The 20,386-nt window shown below is 38.4% G+C and overlaps 2 protein-coding genes across 4 annotated transcripts in view; both read right to left on the bottom strand.

Moving 5' to 3' along the window:
- Positions 1–226: 226 nt before the first annotated feature.
- Positions 227–4,468, bottom strand: LOC105282869 (excitatory amino acid transporter 3). Its single transcript, XM_011345165.3, has 10 exons — positions 3,900–4,468; positions 2,934–3,221; positions 2,464–2,641; positions 2,169–2,211; positions 2,043–2,085; positions 1,668–1,851; positions 1,356–1,589; positions 1,092–1,283; positions 792–926; positions 227–700 (listed from the first exon to the last, which is right to left on the bottom strand). The coding sequence occupies exons 2-10, from the start codon at positions 3,163–3,165 to the stop codon at positions 565–567; spliced, it is 1,377 nt and encodes a 458-aa protein (XP_011343467.1). The 5' UTR covers positions 3,166–3,221; positions 3,900–4,468; the 3' UTR covers positions 227–564.
- A 110-nt stretch (positions 4,469–4,578) lies between these two features.
- The window catches only part of LOC105282868 (ankyrin repeat domain-containing protein 50), a 68,523-nt gene continuing 52,715 nt past the window's right edge, over positions 4,579–20,386 (bottom strand). For 2 of the 3 annotated variants that reach the window (XM_011345161.3, XM_011345162.3), the window contains 15 exons: positions 12,720–14,129; positions 11,450–12,221; positions 10,840–11,013; positions 10,461–10,631; positions 9,973–10,284; positions 9,310–9,631; positions 8,988–9,234; positions 8,670–8,853; positions 8,304–8,520; positions 7,918–8,109; positions 7,387–7,628; positions 6,585–7,123; positions 6,117–6,245; positions 5,687–5,864; positions 4,579–5,545 (listed from right to left, as the gene is read on the bottom strand). In XM_011345161.3, coding sequence (XP_011343463.1) covers positions 5,693–5,864; positions 6,117–6,245; positions 6,585–7,123; positions 7,387–7,628; positions 7,918–8,109; positions 8,304–8,520; positions 8,670–8,853; positions 8,988–9,234; positions 9,310–9,631; positions 9,973–10,284; positions 10,461–10,631; positions 10,840–11,013; positions 11,450–12,221; positions 12,720–13,696 — 4,650 coding nt within the window. In that variant the 5' untranslated portion in view covers positions 13,697–14,129 and the 3' untranslated portion in view covers positions 4,579–5,545; positions 5,687–5,692. The remainder of the gene's footprint in view (positions 5,546–5,686; positions 5,865–6,116; positions 6,246–6,584; positions 7,124–7,386; positions 7,629–7,917; positions 8,110–8,303; positions 8,521–8,669; positions 8,854–8,987; positions 9,235–9,309; positions 9,632–9,972; positions 10,285–10,460; positions 10,632–10,839; positions 11,014–11,449; positions 12,222–12,719; positions 14,130–20,386) is intronic. The other variant, XM_011345163.3, reaches the window with a different exon arrangement.

Here is a 20,386-nt window from a genome sequence, read left to right as displayed (position 1 = left end):
TAAGAAAATTTCCCATCTAAAATATTTCTATATACTTTCGTTATATGAAAGTAACTTGAAACTCTACCATGCAGAATAATTCAGTGAATGAATTATGAGTATATGTAATATAATGCAAACAATTATTTTCGATAATATAATATATTTAATATGAGATACAATCGTAATCTTTGTAATAAATAATGTATACTCGCACGACCAATATATTTTTTATTGTTTTTCTTTTATGAAAATATAAATATTGTATATTCTACTTTATATGCTTGTTATAATGTATCCTTTTCTTTTTTATTTACGTACGATTTTATCAAACTAGTTAGTTTAAGCCTTGCAAGAACGAAAACATTTCATAAACCGGTTTTTAGTCTTAATTTTTATCTAGATAGAAACGTACTCGAAGTTGTTGCAAGAGATTTCAAATACTCTCGAGATAAGCTCTCTGGGTCTAAGTTTTTAATTTTTTCTCCTTCCATAGTGACACAATATGAGAAAATACTTCATTGCTCTTATCAAATAATGACACACATAGCAGAAACTATTTTAATTTTCATCAAGCAAATGTGCTCACGCAGATGAATTACAAACATTTCGTTCTAGTGGACACACTTCCTCTTCCTCTGGATCAGTTTTGTAAAATTTAGATATAATACTTGCGCCAAGCGCGTCGCCTATGATGTTGATTGTCGTTCGGAAACGGTCACTGAAAAAGAATATTGTCTTTTTATCGCTTAAAACATTTCTCATGGAGTTCATTCAAACTTAAAAAGAAAAGTCATATCTAATACACTTACACAAACCAATCAACAGCAATAATCAATGTGACATCTTCGACAGGTACTCCTATAGAATTTAACACCATTATCAACATCATGTAACCGCCACTAGGGATGCCAGCAGCACCCACGCACGATACTGTGCATGTAATGCTGTAATCAATTTTCAAATTAAAAGCATAAAGTATGAAATAAATATAATTATGTAGGAAAAAAATTAAAATATTTAGATCATATGCAAAAGATTTCGTCAACAAACGTAAACCATAGGACCATATTTTGATGATATATTGCACTCATTGTTTTTTAATAGCCAACCTGATAATTATGATTTTCAGTAACGAGAATTGTAATCCGCGTAGTTGTATGATAAATATCGCTCCTATAGTTTCGTACAGAGCTATTCCGTCCATATTTATCGCTGCTCCGATTGGTATGATAAACTTTGTTATCTTGGGATCTATTTCTAGACTTTCCAAACATCTTATCGTGTACGGAACTGTAGCAGTGCTGGATTATATTCGAGTAAGAAGTAAAGTTGTTAGTTGCTCTCTCGTATCGTTTTTTTATCTCGTTTTATACCTTGACGATGTACCGATAGCTGTTGCAAAGGCTGGGCCAAGTTTAGATATAATTTTATAAGGTGATTGACGCGTGATTATCCAATGAAGAAAGGGCAGTATGATAAAACCTTGCAGCACCAGTCCAATGAACACCGTTAACACATAAAAGCCTAGATGACTTATCACGTCACCAAAATCGTCAATTTCCAAGATTCGACCAGTGATAAGAAACAATACGCCTATTGGTGCTATACTAAATAGAAAAAGAGTGTGCTATACGCATTTAATTAAAATTTCATGTAATAATCTTTAACGATAATGCGCAACGTACAGTGTTACCCATTCCATAATTTTCATCATGACTTCGGATAGACAATTGAAAAAATTCGATAAAGGCTTCCCCTTTGCGTCCATACTTCCAATTGCCAAACCTAATAATAGGCTGTAAAATACTATGCCCAATACATTTGTTCCTGCCACATATTCGCTTGTTATGGACCATTCTTCTATTGGCACTGTCAAAAAACAAAAAATATTTAAATAATGAAAAATGTTTTTGGTATTTTAAATGTAAATGTAAATTTTAAAACTAAAAAACATGTTTTTTAACTGATCAAACTTTAATTTAATGTAAATTACAAATTGATTAAAAAAGAAATGAAAAATTTGCGAGCAAATGATATATAATATTTAGGACATTACGTACTATCTGCAGATGCATTGTTTGGTTTTTCTAGTACGGTTTGATACTGTAATAGAAGAAATAATGTATCTTTAAAGATAAAATTCACATACATATACACGTATATTCGTATGTAAAATATGAAGGTACCTGATACATGCACGCAAGTATTATATTTTCGGGGATTAAATTGCTGCAATATGAGAAAAGATGAAAAAAATATATGACGAATGAAATCTTTTTCTCTCATTTTATTTTTTTTATATTATCTCTTATAGTGCTTAACGTTTTGTTAATACTTGTAAATTTCTAAATGTATATAATAGCTATTAAATTTTCTCATGTAAAAATGTACAATACTTTTATATAAAGTATCATGAAAAAGTTCTAAAACTGTAAAAATAGTATGTTTATATGAATCTTTCATATATACTCATTTAATTACCGGAACAAGTCCAGAATAGTATCAACTGTCATGAAATTTCGTGAAGCTACTGATACACTAACATTTCCATTTTTCATTAAATCGCCTGGTCGAATAATCTCGACAAGTATAACACACAACATTATTCCAATAGTAGTTGTCGTTAAATAATAATACAATGCCATTAATCCAACAGGTCCTACGCACAATTACAACGAATTTTAAGAAATTAAAAAATTAAAATAAATATACAGTGCTAAAAAGTACGTAAGTATTAGGATTGTTTATTATACAAACCGTTCGCATTTTTAGGTGTTAACAATTTGAATTATATTGACATATTTTCATGATTCGATGTTGATAAATAGCACATAAATATACATATTGGTTTTTTTAATTCAATGTTTTAATAAAAGATTAACTTAATTTCTTAATTCTATTAAAATAAATAGATAATAAAGCATCTGATTGTGATAACACAGAGAACTTACCAGATTTGCTGAGATTACAAGTAGCACTTACGATACTGGAAGTGATAAGTGGTAATATTAAACAATTCACTATTCTCAGAAATATCTCTCCAGGAAATTTGATGTACATGATATCTCGTTCAGACCATGATTTTCCACTGTAATGCTTAAGAATCATGCCGCACAATATACCAATACTTACACCTACCACTGTTGTTATTATTAGCCTATGTCTTGACGTAATCAGTAGCATTTTTTCATTGTAATTATTTTATAACGTGTTATGTATTACAGCTGAAGTGTATATAACTGTAAGTAAAAATTAAAATATTGTAATGTAAAAGGATGCCATTTAATGCCGTTGCAATTTGCACTTTAATAAATTTTTTCAAGAAAAGTGTTATGAAGTAGTTATAAGAAACTTCATAAGAAAATAGTCTACAATTATGCTATTAAAACATGATATTAGAACATTTATACTGGTAAAAGATTTTTTAATTTGAAAATCTTGACTCTCTTTGAAAATCAAAATTAAAGCAATATGAAATAATTATAAGAGACGAAATCAAACGAATATTATACTCAAAATCACTATAATATATGATAGCAATAAAGAAAACGAGCGCAAACAATGTTATGTAAGATATTATTGGACACTTTTGATTTCAATATCTCTATAATTTCGATAGCTCTACTAATCAAATCCACTGTTAGGATAATAATAGTTAATAGATATGATATTGATATCTCTAATAATTGATTACTGTTGATTAAGCTAAAGATGATATCAATACAGCGACAATATTGCTTGAAACACATCCCTGTTCATATACATGTATCATTTAAAAAGGGCAATTTTTTTGGTTGTTTCTATCATCATACTATATTTAGTTTTCGCGTCGGCTTTTAATTAGTTTCGCTTTAAAATTAATAAAATTTAATATTTGATAAGGAATGGTACATTTATGATTTTTAACTCTTACTTACCTCGCATATAGTGAGCATTTATTTCTTCATTTTTATTTAAATATTAAAGCAACAATTTGCAGGAATTTGAACGATATAAAGTTCACTTGCGTGAGTTTATACAAGCTGCGCGAATACTGCGCGGCTTATCGTAAATCCACTCGATAGCTAAACAGTTATTATCTCTCGATATCGATTGCAATTTACTATCTTTCTTTTCCCTTAAATCTTTAGTGATCAGGTGAAGCAAAAATCTGCTCAGCGATTAATTCGATTAGTAGCAAATACCAACAACTTTATAGCTTTATGATATATGGCTTTATGACATGGTAGGCCAAGAGAAGGATGAAGAGGCGGGACAGTTACGGTATATTAAACAGCATAATGGGATAATTAGTAAATCACCACAAAAGCTTGGAACAAACGTTGCTCCGATTATAAAAACGTTTTCAATTTCATGAAATAATTTTGATATAAGAAATATCGGAGTCTTGCTGTTGAAACGTTTACGGTATCGTTGCAATATTAATTTTCGTATTAAATTTATTATTAAAAATGGTAAGTTTAATCCACATTTATTTCTATATATTACGAGACTTAAGAAAGATGCACTTGATTTAACGTTAACTGTTAACTGCATCGTGCAAAGTTCTAATAGCGGGTGCGATATCAAGAAACAAGCCACTTGCAACTACGTATAATATCTCCTAGTTTTATTTATTTCGCACCCCTAGTACAGTATAATAAATATGTTGCATGATACATTACGAGGGATCTGTATTTACACGTGTCCTCAATTTTTCAGGCCATAATTTTACGTATCTGTAATGCGTCCGTAATATCGTACTCTCTATCGTGTCTTTAATCTTTTTCTTAATATAATTTATACACATCTTTACAGTTTCTTGTCGGTCTAACATTATCCGTTGATCACATATGCATTCCGTTTGCACATCCAGTCTTCTGAAGGAAATTTTTATCGTTAAGTTTTATCATCTAATCTGGCGTTAACATCACGGCTATAAGGTCTGTCTCTTTTTCTCTTCGAGATTTTAATAATAATTTCTCAAATATATATACAGAATATCTCAAAAGCCGTTCGATCCTCCTTGGTAACGGACTTGGTAGCGCGTTTGCCTGGTATCGATCTCTACTTCCAATCGTCGCGAAGAAGTTTCGCGTCGGAGAGAGTGAGTGTACATATGTGCATTCCAATTGTTTGTTCTGTAAAATCTGTAATGGACAACATTTGCGATACTCTGTATAAGCATCGTATACAGACATACACACGTCCAATATGAACGTACGTATCCGTGTATGCATGCGTTATATTAGTGAGATCAGTAAATAATTTCATTAACATTATATTTATACAAAGTCATGTGTGTTCTTTCTGTAAGTTTACATATCTACGTCTATATATTTTTTTCCTATGTAAATTAATATTTGGTTTTGTGTGCTACGCGATCTCCGCTTTCGTCGTTCATCCATGTAGAGAATATTTATAGATCGTCCGTTCTCTTCTTCCTTTTTATTTGAGGTAATTTGATTTTGCTCAAATAAACCGAGAAAAATTTATTTATTGACTTTCGCTTTTTGTTCGCGATGGATCGCCATTCACGTTGTCGGCTTGCGGCTCTTCGTCGAGACAATCCGCAATGTACAGCCTGCGCAAAGAGCAAGAAATATTTTATCATACTTAAAGTAAACGACAATATATTCTATATTTTTATCTTTCCTTTAAACATTACTTAAGACTATGTAAAATTATTAGTAAGTAGCGAGTAAAAATAATAGACGAGATGTACCTGTCCCTACAAGGGCGTTTCCTTGCGCGCTTCCGCCTTCCATTGAAATCCATTCACGCGCGTCGTAATAGGCTTATTTCTATTCGTAGCATTTTCAATTCCATTTCTAACGCCCGCTACTAATCTCATGGCTGGGTTGGACACCAAGCCATTACGCTTTGGTTTTATATTACCTGCACTAAAATATAAGTGGCACTTTATGACACGTTTGCGAGGATAGCGAGTATATATTATTTTGTTGAAAATTTGACGTTAGAAAAGTTAAATGCAAGTCAAACAAAAGTAGAATGATATAACAAGATTTTAGACAAAGATTTCCATTATCGTTAATAATTTTATCCTTCTGGTGAATTTTATCATTTTAGAGATAGATGATATACTAAAAACCAATGTATCTATTAATATATATAGTATGACATATAAGTCTAACATTGTCGTATGTCCTCCTTGACTACATATTCTATCTTTTTTCACTCGTGAGGGTTGAAAAAGGAAGGAAAGCCTATCACTCATGAAGCGGTGTGTCTTCCTTACGCGACCATTGTGATTTCTGCAAAGTCTAAAGAAGTGCATTGAAAAAATTAAGATTTAATAAATATCCTCTACAGTTCCAATTGAGAAGATGGAATTATGTACATGTGATTCGGATGATTCGTACTCGTGTGAAACGTAAGGAGATGATCCATGAGATCCGACTGATACGCGCACTGTTAAATTTCGTAAACGTGTATGTTAAAAAATAATTTGCGATTTTTAACGCGCTGCGTTGTTCGTGGACGGACCAAAAAAAGGAACAATTACGACGATGAATTGTTAATTGTATGTCGTGATGAACGTGAAATAAAGAATGTTAGTATAAAATAGTGCTCGCATAATAGTTTGTTGATCGATTGTTTACCTTCCAGACGTGAGATCCGCAGCATGCTTCACGTTTCTGCCCACGCCAGCTCCGCTATTTCCCAATATTATTCTCATGTGAGTGTCTCGCGTGAAATGCGTGTCGGCCGAATTGCGTTTCTCCTCGTGTCCGTTCTCTCTGTCCTTCCCAATACTCAGACCTAGCATTTCATTCGTCAATTCGAACGGCTTACCGACGTTATTCTTGTCGATAATCTCGGTCTTGATGTTGATAGGCTCGTAAATAACCGGCTTGTGAATGTAGCCACCCTTTTGCGCTTTATACGATATATTGGGACTCGCCGCCATCAACGATACACCCAACTGGTTCTGTATCACTTTTGCAGCCGTTTGAGCACTAGGCGGACTCGTGTTCGTAGGCGAGTATGGAATGAGACTGTCGCTTAATGGAGAATGCGGAGGTGAGGCGTATATCGGACTCTGCGGTTCGCTTTTCAACGGTGACAGTAATTTGCTGAGCGGCCGGCTCTTCGCTCCTCTCGAGCATTGTTGTAATTGTTGCGTGAAAGACAATGGTGCCTGAAATTGTGAGTTTCAAAAAGTCAGTATCTTTTCTGAACACTAAGCGCAATCGTGGTGCATCCGTAGAATAAAAGTATGTGCGAAGTAATAATGAAACGGAGTAACAATTAATTAAAGCTAATTATTAAATAAATAATTAAATAGTAATAAATATAATAATTAACTACTTTTAGCTATAGTATTAAATTATTACTATAATATTGAATTTTTTCAATAGCATCAATTTAATCATTAAATGGTAATAACGACATTTTAATCACCTGACAATTAACCACTGAATTTTGGTGGAATTTCCCTTGATCGCTTTTAGTGCTGCCGGTTAAGTTGCTGCTCGACTTGCTATTGCTCGAATTGTTGCCTAGAGAGACGCAACTGCGTCGCTTCGTCGAATCTGGCGATTCCGCAGGACTATATTGCGTTGAGAGAGGGTTTAAAATTGCTGATGAAGGTTTAGTCTCGGCTGTCGAGTTGGATGTTACAGAAGTAGCACTACTGCTACCGCCTGAAAATTGTATACAAGATTTTAATTCACCTTTGATAAATTAAGAACAAGCTTCATTAAATAATAATATATTGCTTACATCGTTGTAAACAATTAATATCAATTCTTTTTATTTCTATACATCATTATTTATATTTAAATAGAAAGCAAAAAATTCTGTTAAAACAACTTTGGAATTTATAATTTTCGATCACTCTTTAGGACAAAAATAGAGGATAAAATCGAAGATAAAATCACTCTCTTTTAAATCTATCTTTAGTTCGATCGCAAATTAACAAAAAGAATGAACCTCCATTGATGCCGGGTCTCAAACTGCGCTGATTAGCGGAATGCTCCTCCAGTAGTCTGACAACCGTATCATGCCCACTTTTAGCAGCTACTTTAATAGCATTTCGTCCACAATGATCGGAATGATTTGGATCGGCTCCATGGTTTAACAGCGCTCGCACACAATGCTCGTGCCCCTCTTGAGCGGCAATACCTATATAGATATGTGTGTTCTCATTAGTTAAAGAGTCTCATGAGCTCATTAGTATTCTTAAAAAAATGAATAAGAAAGATTTTAGATTTTTGGGGATTTTTATAATATTGTATACTTTATTTATATAATTGTAGATAAATATGCATTATATTTAAGTACAGATAAAATCTAAATTATTTATATAATTGACATACCTAGAGCCGTTGCACCTTGATTACAAGTGTGATCGGGAGTGGCACCGTGTTCCAAAAGCAACCTGACGATCGCTGCATGTCCTTGCCAAGCGGCTGAGTGAAGTGGCGTTCTGTTCTCGTTGTCACAAGCATTCACGCTGGCCCCGCCTTCCGTTAACAATAACGCTACCATTTCCACGTGTCCTTGCCAGGCGCTTACGTGCAATGATGTTCTACCCTGTAAAGCGCACCAATTCTTCTTCTTACCAATTTCTAATTGTATCATACGTGTAAAATACGCAAAACTTTTTAGAAATGCAACATATCATAGTGTGTTATAAATTATCTTTAACGAATATGTTGTTCTCAACAAGTTGGTCATTTTACCTCCGAGTCTCTGCTCTCTATATCCGCATTTGCGTGTTCCAACAAAAATTTTGCCATAGCTAATCTGTTTTCTAACGCCAGTATGTAAAGCGTGCTTCTTCCATCGGCATCCTTCGCGTTAACGTCAGCATTGTGAGACAGCAATACCTTCACGGTGTCGTAATGCCCCTCCAAGGCTGCGAGTCTTAAACGTGAGAGACAACGTGTGAGAGAATTCTCCGGTAATTCCACTTTGCGCTTATATAATACTTTACTTATTATATTACTTATACAAAATCCATTAATTATTTATAATATGATAATTTATTAGCACAGTACCTTAAAGCAGTTTTACCATCGTGGGCGTGCTGATCTATAGGCGCGCCGTGCTGCTTCAGCAACCTTTCCACCAGCGACGTGTGCCCTTCTTGTGCTGCGAGCATAAGGGCGCTCTTGCCGTCGTTGTCCGTTTCATCGATCTTGGCACCCGCCTCCAGTAACGCCTCGCAGACATCGATGTGACCCTCAAATGCCGCGTAGTGCAACGGGGTCCAGCCGGAATTGTCTCGGTGTTGCTCGTCCAGACCTTCACGTGAAATCGCGTTCATGTTTCGTCAGCATATGCTTACGCAGAATGCATACTTAATCTGACTGAACGCACCTCTAGCGAGTAACTGCTTTACAACGTCCGTACCACCCTGAGCGGCGGCCACGCTTAGAACAGTTCTACCCTCGTTGTCGATGGTGTCAACGCAGCAACCCCAATACAGCAGAAGCTTAACGACCGATCCGTGTCCCATGCTCGCGGCCGCCCATAGTGGCGTCCTACCAGTGACATCGCAGTGGTCCATATCCGCATCGTATTCCAGAAGCAGATCGCAAACGTCTCGATGACCCTCAAACGCGGCGACCAACAGCGGTGTCATACCGTCCTTGTCCTGGTGGTCTACAGTGGCACCGCGCTCCAAGAGTATCGTAACTACCTGCGACGATGTGATTAATAATATAATAATATGGCAATTGAAATATTTCATATTTATTTAATAATAATACCTGCAACGATATGATTAATAATATAATAATATGGCAATTGAAATATTTCATATTTAATAATAATAATGAACTTAATAAGTGAAATAATTTATTTATTGTAATATAATTATGACACATTAATTAAATTAATATTCATTATATTTAATATAATTTAATATTTGATATAGTTATATTAGTTTTTATATGAATTTATTAATTATTAATAAAACAATGGAGAGCGATAGATAGATAGATAGATAGAGGGGGAGAGAAATACCAAGTCCGGAAATACCTTTGCGTATCCGTGATTGGCAGGAACGCAGAGCGCGGCGACACTGAGCGCTGTTCTACCGTCACTATCCGCATGATCGATCTCAGCTCCAAAGTCCAGGAGGTGCTCTACGATCTCGCTGTGACCCATGTACGCCGCGGCGATCAGGGCGGTTCTACCCTCATCGTCCGTTCTATTGACGTCCGCACCATGCTGCAACAGAGCCTTAACGATCTCCTCGTGGCCGCCCCACGCAGCCGCTCTCAACGCAGTGCGTTGATCCCAATCTGCACAATCCACCATCGCTCCGTGCTCCAAAAGCTGTTCGACCACCTGAAACGATAAAAACCATTAGATGCATCCACGATCTTATGCTTTAATATATTTTAATTCTGTTTCGTTTGTGTTGCCAATAAAATCATCTTATGTTTACAACGAAAGCAAGGTATTATCTTGATCTACAGATTTTTTAAAAATTTATCAATTGATCTGAATTGTTCAAAATGTACCTGAGTGTGTCCTCCCCAAGCAGCAGCTCTGAGGGCGGTCCAGCCATCGCAATCCGCGTGATCTGCTCTCGCACCGGCAGCCAGAAGGACGCGCACCACGTCCGAGTAGCCGTGCCTGGCGGCCAAGTTCAACGGCGTTTGTCCATTTCGATCGACTGCCTCCAATTTCGCCTACACAAGAAAAATTTCTTAAGTTGATTATTTGAATAATGTCCATTATTAAGCGAAATAAGACAAATATCGCCTGGATGTTCTTTTTTAGATGGACAATTACTTTAAAGAAGATATACGAAAGTTTCCTTTCTTGCAAGTCTTCTGTTTAAAAAATATTTTATTAAAAAGTAAAAATTGTGTTACAATTATTAAAACTTATATGCACCTGAGGACAAGCTGCGAGTGCCAGCTCCAACAGAGATGCATTGCCGTCAGCGGCTAACGTGTGTAACACCGTTCGTCCGTAAGAGTCCGTTTGATTGATATCTCCACTTTCACCGAGAAGCTCCGTCAATGGTTCACTCGCAGATTCATCGATGGGGCTTACATCTTGCGAAACCTTTCCGAAGGAAATGCGATTATTTAAACGATTTTCCAGTATATTCTCTTCTATTTTTATACATGTTCATATTAATACATGAATACTATATGATATAATTATCGTAATACTCTACTGTTAATATTTGTACAAGATATTATCCAGCATGTATTGGAAATAAGAGAGAAAGGCAAAGGGATTGTAACACGATAAATGATTATGTGAGAAGTATAAAGCTTAGCAACTTCTAATTTAATTTATTAATTCAATATCTTTTTACGCGCGTAATAAACGAGTTTATCGCTCATGTCTGCGTCAAGTGATAATTTAAACGCGCACGGTGCGTTTATTTAAGCCCGAGTGTTAAGTTAACTTAAGAGAGTACACATTCGCTTAATTAAATCATTAATTAAAAGTCTCCTCATTCTCTTCATCTCGACTTTAATTAGAAAATTACCTGACTAGAAGAAACGGCATCTTTGCTGGCGTCGTCCTCGATGATCTTGTCAGACGGCTTGGCGCCAGCATCGATCAACAGTCTAAGAAGCTTGACATCCTGTCTGGGCCAGAGAATACATTCCGAGCTATCCAAGTAACAGGCCTCGATGGGCGCGTGGCTGCCGATCATCCAGAGCACTTGAAGGGTGTGAACGTCGAGAGTGATGTTAGGCGGAACGCTCGTTATCACACGTTGCAGGTGTTGCGCCAGCACGCAGATTTCGTCGGGATTTAACTCGGGACCGCGAAGGGTGTAATAGGCTGCCAGCATGGCGTGACCTTCGGTGGCCGAGCAGAGGTACTTCTGGGTGCAGTGCTTCACATCCAGCAGCCACTCAGCAAAACTGTGATGAAAGAGCATCAACGCACCGGCCCGTGAGACCGATATCACGCGGCGCAGCTGATGAAGCCGGCGATTGAAGTCCTCGACGGTGATGCCGACGCAGGCCGTCCTCACGCTCTCGTACAGGATCTCCTGGGTGATGGGTAACTTGGCAGCGAGTATGACGTTGAGCAACGGCTGGACCTTGCTGAACTGTTTCCTGTTGAAGAATCGTTGACAGAGCCAGAGGTATAGGCCGTTCAGCGTTCCCGGGATCTCTCGCACCTCACGCAAGACGATAGACTTCTCAGCTACGCCGTCGAGAACTTTCTCCAGGTACAGAAAGCAACCATTGCTCTTTATGTGCAGCTGGTTAAGCATCTCGGCGGTATCGCGCGAGATATGTTGCCTGGAGACAATTTATAAGGATGTAGACAAACAAAACAATTGTTCGTAATTGCAATAACGATATAAGTGGTTGCTCATTATACCAATTTCGTGTGATTATAAGATGAATTATGTAATTTTAATATTTACGCTTATTTTATATTTTTACTTTTACTAGTAGGTTGCTATTTAATACGTCCAATATAATGTATTAAATTTGATACGTGATAGTCGGATCTGTGCAAATACATGCGATAGAGATTCGAGCTTGTAGCTTTTTTCTGTCAAATTAATTGTCGACGAAATTGATGCGACTTCAACGATACATTAATCTTCATTTGTTTCAGCAAAAATATTAATTAAAGTGAATAACGTAAATTTAGAAGTAATTAACGCATCGAATGATATTAATTTAAACAACTATGAACCTAAAACGCCCTTAACAATGTGTATATTATAATCTCCAGAAATTATATTTTGAGCAAAAGATTTTTGTACGCTGTGGAAGTGACATTGTTACCTAAGCGCGTCCTCCTGATCCAGCCGCGCAAGTATGTACTGCTGAACGTCTCGGACAACCTGGTTCTTTCTCAAATCGTCCAGTGAAATCTTGCGGAAGCCGGTGAACATGCGCGAGATGGTCTTGCTCTGCCGTCGTGCAGTGCAGACCAACAGGAGCCATTGTGGAAACAGATGATGATGATTGGCAAGCAATTCGGCTATCGTACGACTGACGTTGTCGCTCTCCCTGCGGGAGTCCCTGGTGCCAGTCTGCGGAAGGTTCAGCGTCTGGCCTTCGTCGATTGAATCCACCAGCAGGAAGAGACAGTTCTTCGGTGGTTCCACCTCTAACAGTGGAAACAAGAGAGCCTTCTTCAAAGCGTCGTCCGGGTCGCGGTCCAGCACGTCTGGCTGCAACGCAGCCTGGATGTCCGGGTCGGTCCTCAGCTTCTCGGCGTAGGCCTCCGCGATGGTTTCCCTGGAGGTAAGAAGCGGCGCGGTAGCGGCAGTCGTCGTAATCGCCGTCGTCGTCACAGGCGTTAACGTCGTCGTTGTCGTCGTCATCGTCGTTGTCGTCGTCATCGTTGTTGTCGTGGTCGCGGCGGGTATCGTCGCGGCAGCTGTAACCGTTGCTGACGTCGTTGGGGACGTCGGTACCGGCGACGATCGATGATGAACGCTGTCCGAACTGGCCTGCAGCAACTGCGCGACCAAGGATCGCACGAATTGGGCGGGTGACAGGGAAGCCTCGCTTCTGGCCTGGCAGAAGTGCCGGGCCAGTAGTCGACGATTCAAGAACCGCTGAGGCCTCGCGGAAGCGCCGTTCGAAGGCCATGCCAGCTCGGCGCAGAGCGCCGTCTTGCCGCTTCCCGGCCCGCCCACGATCAGAGCACCGCACGTGTTCGATTGCGGCCGCTGCTCCAAGTAATGCGCCAGCTTCATGAAGGCCCACTCCCGGCAGAAGAAGCGTTTCTTCTCAATCACTGGTGCCGCCATGTCAGGACCTTCGAGCGTATTCTCCCTTGTTTCGTTCGATCGAGTCTTTCTTGTTCTTAGATCGTGCGTCCGTATTTATCCGGCATAAACAAATCGATGTAATATCTTTGGCATAACTTTCACTAAGTTTCGACTTAAGATCTTCGGGTCGGGTTGAACGTTTTTCGTACGGCTATTCTTTAATCTAGGTTTCGCGTTGTTCTACTTCGGTGCCGTAATTGGATGTACATCTGAAGCTATCGATGCAAACGGCGAGTCGGTGCGATAGTTTAGATCGGCCTAAGTGCGGTGACAAGTTCGACCCGGCTGCGCTGTCCCGTCAATAAAACATCGATGGGAGCCCCAGGGGGCTCTGAGGTTTCCTCTGACTCCATTCAGGCTTCTCATCGCCTTGTGACCGGCGAATAATGCCTTTCGCGTCCTTGCATGCTACCTAGAACGGAAAGAGATTGTGCTACTGTAGGCTTTACATAAATTAACACGTATTGTAAATATTTAGCGGTAGTTGCTAGCTATAGAATTATCCGTTTAACGCCAATAATATCATTAATCATGCGAATTCACCATAATGAATGCGAGTGTCCACATATCTTTGAAATATTCTCCATAATTTTCTAATACTTTTCTCGACTATCGCGCTGACGAATCCCTTTTCGAAAAAAATATAAAGGCTCCATTCCTTCAAAAAAAGCATTGAATTAATTTGCACACCTAATACATATAAATATTTCGGCGAATTGCCGTATGAAATTAATATCTCATCAGAGTGACAACGCATAAAAGAGAAGAGAAAATTCAATCACTCCAGAACTCTTTCATCAGAGATGTATTAAAAGTTCCAGAACTCCTTAAAAAGGAACTTGCGAAATTCCATCAATTCTATCGAGATTCGGAAACTGGGATTGAGTTCGCGTAGATTTACATTTACGTGTATAATTTGAATGTATTCCACGTGTTCTTCACAGATCTAAGCGATCTCTTGGCCTTCCCGATCCTCATTGTAATTAGTCGGTCCAACTAACCGTCTAATTGATTCACTCAATGTTAATCTTTGGGCTAGGTGGTTGTTCCTGGGGTCGCTAGACGCCTCGATGGCCCCTTCCGAGACTTTAATCATTCCTTACCATCCCAACTTTGCACAATCTCCCCAAGAGCCCGCCTGAGGGAAAATGATATTAGCTTAAGACGTTCACCTCCGTTTAGTAAGATAGATTAATACACTGCCCATTAATTCGATAATTAATATTCGTAACACGATGGAAGGTTCAGCGACCTGCCCTATCGCGCGTTTCAGCGGATGCGTTTATCACCGCAGCCGGAAATAAACGGTCATTTCGTAGCGAACGATTGAATATGCGATATGAAACATAAAAGGATTGAATTTATTAATATTGTTGTTATTATAGAAATAATAATTTTGCCGTATATTTTCTACAACACAATTTTAATGTAAATATTTATAAAAGATTTTTATACGCTTGATGGAACAGTCAGGCGAGATTAATATAGCAAAATTTCCGCTTCACTAAATACTCTAATATCTCCCATCTTTCCTTCGTGCGTTTATTTGCTCGTTCTTTCCTTTTTTGGCGCATAACAATATCACGGTAAATTTTATAAATTTGTGAAAAGGTTCAATCAATTTTGCAAACGAGCGTAATAACGCGATATTGCGTAATTCCGCTAAAGCGTGAATGATCTCGCTGGCACTTCCGCTCTCTTTGCTCCTCCCCCCATTTATCGCCGCTCGCAAACGCAGCAGCGTGCAAAGCGTTGTGTGCAAGGAACGCTCCATTCGCCACGATGAATTATAAATACGTTCCCGCGGTAGATCGCGAAACGATTTGATCATGCCTGCAAACGCGCGGGGCTCGGGACCGTTAGCGCGTAATTGCGTTACACGCGACGAAATTGCCCGGCACCGCCAACTCTGACCATCGTTGCCGTCGATCTCTCCTGCAACGCGGGAAAATGCGTTGCGCGAGAAAACGTGGAAATGGTTTCGCCGAAAGCCACAAATCCGACTGTCGCGACAGGTGATACGTGCGCGCGTACGTGTGTGTGCGCGCGCGCATAACGAAAGGTCGCTTGGCTGTGTGTCGACCCGATAATGTAGGGACGAAGGACCGCAAATCTAACTCGTACGCGGAACTGGCGCGATAAATTTCACGTTTATCTGCCGTCCGAAAAGCAATCTTTCAGCTCCAGCGATCTCCGATGTTCTTTTCTTCTATCTTTTTTAATTGGAATATTGTTTAGACATGATTTTTTTAAAAGCAGAAAATAAAAAATAGATGAAGATGACGCTCTTTTATGACAAAGAATTCAACCCTTGTTTAGCTAATGCCTTCCTTCCCCTCCTTTCTTCTTTCTCAAAGAGGATTATAAGAGGCATACATATTCACTCAGTCCCCCCATGAAAAAAAAATCAATTTTGTCCCGAGAATAACCAGGTCGCAAAATGTTTTATGCACTGCATTTGACTCATAAACAATTCTTAATTTTGAGCTACATATTTTTTTATCCCTGCTCAGAAGGAAGGCTGGCTGTGTGCGGTAATAAAAATCCACAAGTATCATCTTTCTGGAGATCTCTGCTTGTCTGTCCATAGCAAAACGCTTGGCAAACATTCTTCCGCCATCGCTTACAACTTATTACTGGATGGATTTGACAGGCACGTTAGAAATTGATAGAAGAGAAATCTCCTGGATCCATGTAAGTAGGACACGTCGTAAACCCGATTAATGGAAGACCGCGTGATAGAGAGGAAATTCTCTTGGGCAGCGTTGAAAAACTTACTTGATAATCTGGACATATGGTTCACCGTGGCATTCATGCACCCGCGTAACTGTATTTTGATTTATTCGACGACGAGGCTCGGCAGCCACGAAACTTACATTCAGAGGCATGAAGTTAACGCAACTGTGTCGCTTCCCCTCCCTCCCTCCTCCCCCATCTCACTCCATTCATTTAACTACTTGGCTGCCGCAGGACTCGGGGAAAGCAGCGGGACTTGGGAACCGCTGCCGAGACATTGTCGCTTGCTCGCTCGCTCGCGCACACGCTTACGGTAAATGCGCGCTCACCTACTGACAAGCTGACGTTTGGTAAATGCCTTGGCAAATGCCGGAACCATCGCGCTCGACCCATATTCCGACAATGGACGACCCGTTTATTATTAGGTGCAGGTGACACGTCGCCGCGAAGACGGCGACGGAGGCACCAGCGCACGTTGCATCGCGCACCGTGTCGTGCGATGCGACAGTCATCGTCGCCGACACCGGTGCGAGTCCCGTCGTCCGGGGATCATTATTCGCCGGGCGTCGGGAATGATACGCTAGAACCGAAGATGGAAAATAAGGCAAGAATAAGGCGGGAACCTGTTCCGCACGAGGAAAGTTCTGACGCGCGCCTTTCAGTTGGGTCAATTAACTCCTCGAGGCGGAAGTGCAGAACGTACCGAGACCATTCATTTTCCGTTAAACTGTTTCACGTTCGTTTTCTCTTCCTTTTTCCCGCAGCTTGCGACAGACGTGGAAATAGTTGTAAAGGTGTTTCAATCGCGACGCTATTACGTGGGGAAGTATAAATTACGCGCTTATTAAGGAAATTAAGAAACGCCGTGAGAGTGAGAGTGAGCCTTCGGCGATATTGTATAATTTTCTATATTATATTGTATCAACAATATGTCAATCAAGCGTGTAAAAGCTAAATTATTATAATCAAGTATTGTGAAAATCGCCCTCCAGCGATAATTTATGCTTTCTACACCCTCAGAAAGGATTTCTGATAACAAGACGAAAAATATTCTTGACTAATTTAATCGTATTACAAGTATAAAAAATATGAAAATAAAACAATTTTTAATTTAAATCAGTAATTTCTATTCTTCTCTCTCGAATTAAATAAGATTGTCTTACTGTCTTGAGACAAGAGTAACATGTACAAATTTATGCTTATATATTCTTCTATGTAGAATAATTTGATATTAGCGCCACTTTATAGTAGGCTTTGTCGATGTCGACGCATCATTTTCTCACAGTCGCTCGTCGACTCGGCGCCGTCCTTTATTCGGATTAAACGGCCAATATTTATGTGTTGCAATCGAAAATCGGGAAAGTGTTTCTGTTATTTACAATGAATAAATGCAATACTCTACAAGAAATATTAAAAGATATGGAAATGTAAGTAAGTATGTACAATATACTTACTTGAGAAGTAAGATTCGAGATAAGACATTTCCATATCTTTTAATATTTCTTGTAGAGTATTGCACTTATTCATTGTAAATAACAGAAACACTTTCCCGATTTTCGATTGCAGCACATAAATATTGGCCGTTTTGTGCAGATTCTACAAATTCTCTTAGAAGAATAGAATAAGATGTCTTTTAGATCTCACAATATTCTGAAATCAAGAATATTTTGAACTTGCTACAAATTTTTATCTAAATCCTTCTGAGAAAATTAATGAGATAGCACCAAGATTATTTAAATCTAGATTTTCGAATTTTCTATTCAAGATTAAAATATGCTTCTTTTCAATAATAAATATGATTGTCGCTATAGCGATCTTATTTTATGATAGATTAAAGAGTAATAGCATTAAGTCCAGAAATCTTTTCTGTGGGTGTAATAGAGCGTAATGTGTTTATATGTAATTCTTTTTTTATTCCTCCGTCCTCCCTTCTTCCTTTAGATATTTTTATTGTACACTTGTGTGCACATGTGTACGTAATACATGTGCGCGCGCGCTTGTACGATTTAAGAAAATTGGAGCAGCAGGAGAATTTCAGTTTTATTCAATCTTATCTTTCCGCGGTCGTTGCACAAGAGCTTTCCTTCAATTTTCTCTTCGCAGAAACTTTTGTTATACACTCTGTCGATTGATTGAAAAAAATTGAAACGATGAAATAATACGAGGATAGTTTTATCCAATCATGTTCCGCGTATGTACGCGATAGGGGCTGCTGCGCTACGGTCGTAAGCACGAGAAGGCGGTGGAAAGGGCAGGTACACCCGATGTTTCCTTTCTCACGTTATGCTTTTTCCCTGTCTGTCTCGCGCCCTAACCGATCGATTTCCGTTCCCCATTCGCCCTGAACCCTGTGCCGACCTCGGCGAACGCGAAATTTATCCCCCGGCGGAGACCGCGGAACTGAATTCAATCAGCGAATATGGACATCGAGTTCATTTACATGCAAAAGAGAAACATGTTATCATCGATAAACGATAGTACGACTCGTTCTACGAGGAGTATAGATAAACGGGCCTCAAGAGGAAATGGTCTCCGAGCGAAATCGGATGACAATAAGCGCGGAAAAATAATCCTATCACTCAATTTATTGTTCTAAGCTTTAAGGAAGCTTCAAGGAAAATGGAAACGTGTCAATCAAAATTTTTCTGTATCACCGTTGCAGTAATGCTGCGCGATATCATCATGATTGATTTCTTATAAGATTCTAAAGAAAATCTTTTGTTTAGATATATTTCTAATCTCCGTTTCGGTAATGTTTCTGTTACACGCTATGCGTGCTATTATGAAACGCATAAATATCATAAAATGCATAAATCTTCTTCGCCATTGCCTTCAGGAAAATTCGTAACCCGTTGATCCGTTCTCAGTTTTGAAACCAGTTTTTGCGGCTGGCGGAAAAGTTTCAAATTTCTCAAAAGAGTTACGACGACCTATGTCGGAAAATAATGGCGCAACTTTCGTCTTTGCTAGACACAGTAAGCGCCCCGACGCGTTCCCCTCATTTCTCATCGTGCAATGGAAGCAGAAATAGAGATAAAAGCGTGTGATTTTCTCAAGAAGGAATAATCTCGTCGTTTGTCTAAATATACAAAAGAAGCGAGTGCTGTGATATTACGAAAGTTCGTCTAGACAGGATCGTGTCGGAGAAGGAAAAGAACTGTGAAATCGTGGAACACAAGATATACACCAAGCAAGCTGTAATGTTAATCAGAAGCAGACAATGGCAACAACACTGGCGAATCATCAAGAGTAAACCGATCTGCAAAGAATTATCTCTGTTTTCTTATACTATTGTTTTATTGTAAATATATTATTATTTTATGATAAATAAATATTTCAAATATATATATATAATCTACAAAATAATCATTATAAGTAATATAATAATGCAATACCTTATTACTTTAAAAATCAGTATAAGAATAGAATATTGCAAAATTATTGCTGTTTTGTACAGTTGCGAATATTTTTATCGATCTAATTTTACTTGTCAGAAATAATCTTCTATTTACTCAGATATTCTAACAATAATTTTCCTTCAATTATTGCTTTTTTTAAATTGCATTTAAATTTCCTGTCCTAAAAATCGCACCATCAGTTTTAACTTTAAATTAAAATGTGATTTAAACATGACATTTAAAAAGCTCAATTTCTTTAAAAAAAGAAGTTACTTTGCACACCTAATATTGGATTGTAACATATATTCGTTTCGTTTTTTAGTATTTTTAAAACTAACAATCCTAAAATATCTCCAAGACATTCACGAGATGTGCGACAATCCATCTAGTTCATGATACATAATGATCGGTCATGACTCATAAGTTAAGAGCTTCCATGAAAGAGATGATATATACGAGAGTCTGCATGAAGAAACAACCCTCGAGGCTTCGTGTCTTTAATTCATTCCCCTCTCTTAATTTGGTCACGGCTTTG

The sequence above is a fragment of the Ooceraea biroi genome, chromosome 7 (assembly GCF_003672135.1).
Source record: "Ooceraea biroi isolate clonal line C1 chromosome 7, Obir_v5.4, whole genome shotgun sequence".
Classification (NCBI taxonomy): domain Eukaryota; kingdom Metazoa; phylum Arthropoda; class Insecta; order Hymenoptera; family Formicidae; genus Ooceraea; species Ooceraea biroi.
Note: the sequence above shows the minus strand (reverse complement) of the source record. Positions and strands in the feature narration are given on the sequence as shown.

Bases quoted from the DNA above. Each gene is read 5' to 3' on its own strand.
- LOC105282869 (XM_011345165.3), bottom strand. From the start codon at position 3,165: ATGCTACTGATTACGTCAAGACATAGGCTAATAATAACAACAGTGGTA. The intron at 1,590-1,667 runs GTACGTTGCGCA...TTTTCTATTTAG, and splicing joins ATTATGGAATGGGTAACACT to TATAGCACCAATAGGCGTAT. The intron at 1,284-1,355 runs GTATAAAACGAG...AATATAATCCAG, and splicing joins GCTATCGGTACATCGTCAAG to CACTGCTACAGTTCCGTACA.